Raw genomic sequence first — 6,600 nt, 5'->3', positions numbered from 1 at the left:
TTTGAGACAGAGTCTCGCTCTGTCGCCCAGGCTGGAGGCTGGAGTGCAGTGGTGCGATCTCGGCTCACTGCAAGCTCTGCCCCCCGGGTTCACGCCATTCTCCTGCCTCAGCCTCCCATGTAGCTGGGACTAGAGGCACCCGCATAGGTACCATCTTTTTACTGTACCTTTTCTATGTTTGGATATGTTTAGATACATAAATACTTAGCATTGTGTTACAGTTGCCTACAGTATTCAGTACAGTAACATACTGTACAGGTTTGTAGCCCAGGAGCAATAACATGCAGCCTAGGTGTGTAGTAGGCTGTCCCATCTAGGTTTGTGTAAGTACACTCTGATGATCACACAAAATCACCCAATGGTGCATTTCTCAGAAGGTATCCCTGTCATTAGGCAATACAGGACTAGATCTGACCAATGTTCAAAGCACTCTCTTTAGGGTGGGGACCAGGGCCAGGGTATGGGGAGGGTGGAGGCTAGATAGCTCTTGTCCTCCAGAGTATCACAGCTTGAGGGGTTAAGGCACAACCTGCTCTTAGAGAGTTCCAAGTTTCACTGGGGGAAGCAGGACTCACATACACAGAGCAGACCTCTCCTAGCCCATATGGCACTTTGGTACAAATTAGGAAAATGTGACCTCTGCAGGATCCTGAAGATACTCAGCTTGGTACATAAATTAGAAAAAGACCCCTTCCTCCAAGTCGACACAGCTTAGATGACTGCTGCAGCTTGGCCAGCACAGCACAGGATGACTTCAGCCTCAACTCCTTTGTCCAAGCTCCTTTATGCCCAGTACAACCGGTGCAATTGTACATGGGGGCCTTATATGCAGACAAGGAGCAGAACAAGCTACAAGTAGCTGTTTGCCTGGTGGCCTGATGAGAATCATCTAAGTAGAATCTAAGTATGTGCTATGTAATTTGACTCCCTAAGTTCAGTTTCTGGCTTTGCTGCTTATTGGCTGTGTGACCCTTGGGCAGTTTATTTACCCTCTCTGTGCCCCTATAAAATGGAGATGATGATAGTACCCACCTCATAGTGTTGATATGAGACACACACACACACATATGTATGACACATACTAAGCATTGTATTGGCGTTTGCTGCTGTGATTAGACTGGGAAGCTTTCCGGGAGTGGGGATGGGAGAGGCAGGATAGGGGGGTGATTCCTAGGGGTAAGCAGGTGTTCTATAAAGGCATAGTATACACAATGGAACCATCTGTGCAGAGGAAGCAGGGCAGGTTTTTCCAGCTTGAGGGTTAATTAGATGGGACCGAGGAGGCAACTGACATGGGACAGAGCTGGACACTGGGGCTGGAGAGCTGTCCCCAGACTAGCACGGTGAGGTGTTCCCATGATGGGGCAAGGCCCTGTGGCTCAGGATAGGGGAGGCATGCCCAGGCGAACTGGAGAGCCACTCTCCAGCCCCATCAGGCCAATTGTGTTCCTTCTGGAACCCCAGGTGATCAATCTGTCAAGCAATGATTGTACCAATGATTGTACACCTAGGAACCCCCGTAGTGATGGAGCCTCAGCTGGGCAGAGCAGCTGAGCCTCGGGGTGTGGCATGGAGCAGAGGCTGGCACTGGCAGGGCCCTGGGTCTGGGAATTCTTGGCTGCCAGGCTCACTGGCCTTTCCACAAGGGATAATTCTTAAGCATTTTAAGTCCTCCTCGCCCACGGCACAGAGCAAAGTCCAGCTGGAATTTCTCCAAAGGGGTAGATTGCAGCCTGCTCCCAAGTTGAGAATGGAGGAGGAAGAACCTAGCCTGGGGGAAGGGAGAGAGCTGGGGAGATCCCGACCTGGGGAGAGGGGCCTCATGGGTGCGCAGGAGTGAGGAAGACACAGTTCTGGTCATTGGGAGATCAGAGTTCCAGCCCTGACTCTGCCTCTAACCACCATGTGACCTTGGGTGCATTTCTTCTCCTCTCTGGGCCTCCGTTTCTACATTCGTTCCAGGAGATTCTTTTCTAGCCACACTCCTGGAGCCTCAGGAGACTGCATATGTTTCTCCATGGATATAAAGGAAGCTTGAGAAGGACAAGAATAAGAGGAAGGAGGAAACCCTGGAGAAGGTGGCCCAGTCCTGGTCCTCCTGTCTTAAACCACTTCTTTCTGTACCAGCTTTGAAGCTGTGGTTTCTTCCACCATGCCCGGGATGAGCTGGTGGTACTGGGCTGGCAGCTGGAGGGCTATGGCGGGGCTGGAAGGAACCAGAGCCATCCGATCCGTGGGTTCCCAGCCTGGCTACACATCAGAGCCATCTAGGGAACTGTACTGGGGTGGGGGTGCTCTCCAGGTGATGTTTTTAAATAGCCTCTTAACACCAGGAAGCCATGTTTGATATCCCTACATGAAGTCCCTTCATTTGATAAATGAAGAAATTTCAGCCAGTGATAGGAAAGGGTTCCCCTAAGGCTAACAAGGTTAGCATAAGACCTAGGGCTAGTAATGCTGATCCAGTGCTTTTAACTGAGGGCCTCCTGCACATGGTCATTTTTGTGCAGGGGTTGGGAGAGACAGTGGTGCTGTCTTGAGGAGTTCCCATCACTCCCAGGACAGCGTCTTGCCCCTTAACCAGTCTGCCTCTCTCTCTCTGCTTTCCTCAATCCCACAGAAGCAGTGCTCCTAGCTGGGATGGGGTAGACCCCACACTAGCTGAGTTTCGTACTCAAAGAAGCTGCCTTCTCAGGGCCGCCTCTTTAGGCACAGCCCCACAGGTCAAAGGAGATGGGAGTTTGAGGGGAGAAGGGAACACCTACTGAGCTTGAGGAGACCTAGGTGGGCTCATCTCCAAGCAACTTGTGTCTGGCCTGCCTCCCCATCAGGCGTGAATGAGGTGGATTACTGCCTGTACCCGGCGCGGGAGACCCAGCTGCAGTGGCTGCACTACTACCTGCAGGCACAAAAGGGGATGGCCGTGACCCCCAGGGAGGTGGAAAGGCTCTACGTGCAAGTCAACAAGTTTGCCCTGGTGAGTGCCTCGTGACTAGGGCTGGCACAGGAAAGGAGTCAGCAGGAGGGACTGGTGACCCAACTAGCCTCCTACCCAGAGCCCAGGGTCAGGTGAGAGCCTGGGGACACCCATCCCCAGCTCCTGACCCCACCCTAGAGGTGAAGCCTGGTAAGAGCTGTCTTCGGCAGCCCTTAATACTTGATGTCCTGTTCCCTGCTCCCCAAGCCCCACCAAGTCTAGGCTCTCTCCTTTCTAGAGAAATACTTCCAAGAAATATCCTAGCTTCCTATATTAGCAATTCCCTTGTTTGAATAAGTAGTTCTTTCTACTGTCTAACCTCAGCCCTTCATGTTGCAGTTAAATTCATCCATATATATACTCTTTTTTTTTGAGGCAGAGTCTCACTCTTGTTGACCAGGCTGGAGAGCAATGGCGCTATCTCGGCTCACTGCAACCTCTGCCTCTCAGGTTCAAGCCATTCTCCTGCCCTCAGCTTCCCAAGTAACTGGGATTACAGGCATGTACCACCACACCCAGCTAGTTTTTTTGTATTTTTAGTAGAGACAGGGTTTCACAATGTTGGCCAGGCTGGTCTTGAACTCCTGACCTCAGGTGATTAGCCCACCTCCGCCTCCCAAAGTGTTGGGATTATAGGAGTGAACCACTGCGCCGAGCATACATACATATATATAATATATAGTATATATATATATACATACATATACATATATTTGAGATAGGGTCCCACTCTGTCATCCAGGCTGGAGCACAGTGACACAATCGTAGCTCACTGCTGCCTTAAACTCCCAGGCTCAAGCGATCCTCCCACCTCAACCTCCTGAGTAGCTAGGATTGCAGGTGTGTGCCACCATGCCTGGCTAATTTCTTTGAACTTATTGTAGAGATAGGGTATTGCTATGTTGCCCAGGCTGGTCTCTAATTCCTGGCCTCAAATGATCCTCCCACCTCAGCCTCCTGAGTAGCTAAGGTTATAGGCGTGAGCTACCATAACCTTTAGAGAAGATACAGAATGTCAAGCTCTAATCCTTCTTTGTTAACTACCTCCACTGACTCAGAACTCTAAAGTAAACTTTTCCCGACAGGCTCTTCCTATTCAAATGACTGTGCTGTCAGTTCTCAATTTTGAATGCCCCTTATCCAAGGTGCCTGGTTCATGCCAAGTCTCCACTGGTGTGTGCCCAGGGATTCCTAACCAGTCTCATTAATGTCAGCTGTGCATAAGAAGACAAGGCAGCTGCCTTGAATTTCACAGTACAGAAGAGAGCTAAATACAATCTTTACTTTTCTGTAATTTTAGAATCTCTATTCTGTTTTCCTCACTGAGTTTACATTAGGTTCTTCCTCCTCAGTCTTTAGACTTTAAGACCTTAAGAACAAGCCTTCCTCTTGCTAAGGTTTTTAGTGATCATTCATATGTGCTAGCTTATCTACGCCCCTTTTACAGAATGGAAAGGAAATAAAGTGGAGGGAGGTACTTTGTAGCCAACCCCTGAGTGAGGAAGACTCTGGGATGGGGTGGGAATGGGATGGGAGAGCCACAAGGGTTGGGGGACGCGCATGGGAAAGCGATGGCATCACTAGTGTTTGTTCAGGGGTAGACAGGAACCACAGCTCCCTGGCTTTATTTTATTTTAGATTCAGAGGTACACATGCAGGTTTGCTATATAAGTAACCTGCCTGTCACCGGGGTTTGGCGTACAGATTGTTTCATCACCCAGGTAATAAGCATAGTGTGACAGGTAGTTTTTCGATCCTCACCCTCCTCCCACCAATCCCTGGCTTCTTGAGCCTGAGGTGACCTGGGCCTGGTGCGTACCTCTAGCCACAAGGAAAGCACAGTTTGATGCTTAGCAAATGCCCAGACTTGGGGGATTCTTGTTTCCATATCTAGGTTCATTTTCCAACCCAACCAGCCTCCCAGGAGAAGAGAGGAAAAGGAGTGGAGGTTAGTGTAGGGATCTTCCAGCAGACATGTGGCCAGAGCACTGCTGCCCATCACTCTTCCTTCCCTGAACCTTCCTGAAGGGCACCAGCCCCCACTAGCCATTAGGCCTAAGCTCTGGCTTAGGGGTTCATCTTGGCCTGGATGCCTTGGCCTTGAAGACTCCAAGAGATCTCCCTGGGTAGGGAAGAGACCAGAGGTGGAGTGTGGGTCCTGCTTAGGTTGTGGGAACCCCCCAGAATTCCTCACTACTGACTACTTGCCTTAGGGTTGGTAAACATTCGGGCCTTGGTAGAACTGGCTCTGCCCCCCTTTCTCTAGAAGGAGTGGAGGCTCCCAATGCTGTGCAGTGACTTGGCCTCCAGAATTTCCCCAGCTTGTGCTAGGGAGACCCCACCACATCTCTTCCAGGGTCCTAGCTGTGTGACTTCCACAATGACTGCATCCCTCCAGCGCTGTAGAGTCGGAAACAGGCATGGGGAGATTGCCAGGCTGATCCTCTCTGGTCTGTTTCCAGGCGTCTCACTTCTTCTGGGCTCTCTGGGCCCTCATCCAGAACCAGTACTCCACCATCCACTTTGATTTCCTCAGGTGAGTGCGGGGGTGATGGAGGGGACGTGGAGAAAAGGGAGAGCCTTGGTTGAGCCCAGGGTGTGGGCAAAGGACAGCCCAGGCAGAATGCCCAGAGTCCGCTCCCTTGCTCTGCTGCCTTGCCCCCATTCTAGCTCATCTCCAGTGGGGCCGCTATCCCCAGGGGATGCCAGGAAAGTACCACTATGAAAAGAGAAGTGTGTCGGCCGGGCGCGGTGGCTCAAGCCTGTAATCCCAGCACTTTGGGAGGCCGAGACGGGCGGATCACAAGGTCAGGAGTTCAAAACCAGCCTGGCCAACATGGTGAAACCCCCCCCGTCTCTACTAAAAATACAAAAATTAGCCAGGCATGGTGGCACGCGCCTGTAATCCCAGTTACTCAGGAGGCTGAGGCAGGAGAATCGCTTGAACCAGGGAGGCAGAGGTTGCAGTGAGCTGAGATCAAGCCACTGTACTCTAGCCTGTGCTAAAGAGCGAGACTCTGTCTCAAAACAAAAAGACAAAAACAAACAAAAAAAATCTGTGCCAAGAAAGAGAGAGAGAACGAACACCTCCTGGTTTTGCTGATGAGAGCATCACCCCAGGGGGTATTAATACTTAGCTTTATTCCTGATCCTTAGCCATGCTGAGGACAGCTGTCTTTAGATGAGGAGAGCCTAAAGATCCAGCTGTGTGAGAGGGACACTGGGAACTAGGAAGGGCAGGTGGATGGATGGATGGAAAGAAGTAGCTTAGAAGACTGCTGCAGTGATGGGATTGGGCAGGGTTGCTGCAGAGGCTGGCATCACTCAGTGGGTGCATCCCAGAGGTCTGCGGAAGCTTGACCAGGCTCTGTTGCCAGATCTCCTGGGCCAACTCTCATCGACTCTCCTCTGCTTCATAGGTCACGTGCGATTCATTGATTATGAATATGCTGGCTACAACTACCAAGCTTTTGACATTGGCAACCATTTCAACGAGTTTGCAGGTGAGAGGGGCATTACTACAGTCATGTGCTTTGTAGTGGTGTTTCAGTCAGTGACGGACCGTGGTCCTATGAGATTACTGTATATTTACAGTAATAGATACCATTTTTTTTTTTTTTTTT

At 50.7% G+C, this 6,600-nt stretch overlaps 1 protein-coding gene across 1 annotated transcript in view; it reads left to right on the top strand.

The window, feature by feature from the left end:
• The window catches only part of ETNK2 (ethanolamine kinase 2), a 22,414-nt gene that overhangs the window by 12,794 nt on the left and 3,020 nt on the right, over positions 1-6,600 (top strand). Inside the window, exons 5-7 of the mRNA XM_011931845.1 lie at positions 2,136-2,233; positions 2,802-2,977; positions 5,440-5,513. Of these exons, the coding sequence (XP_011787235.1) occupies positions 2,136-2,233; positions 2,802-2,977; positions 5,440-5,513 (348 nt within the window). The remainder of the gene's footprint in view (positions 1-2,135; positions 2,234-2,801; positions 2,978-5,439; positions 5,514-6,600) is intronic.

Source organism: Colobus angolensis, unplaced genomic scaffold (genome assembly GCF_000951035.1).
Source record: "Colobus angolensis palliatus isolate OR3802 unplaced genomic scaffold, Cang.pa_1.0 Scaffold91, whole genome shotgun sequence".
In the NCBI taxonomy this organism is placed as follows: Eukaryota; Metazoa; Chordata; class Mammalia; order Primates; family Cercopithecidae; genus Colobus; species Colobus angolensis.
The sequence above is the reverse complement of the archived record's forward strand: the minus strand, read 5'-3'. Positions and strand labels throughout refer to the sequence as shown.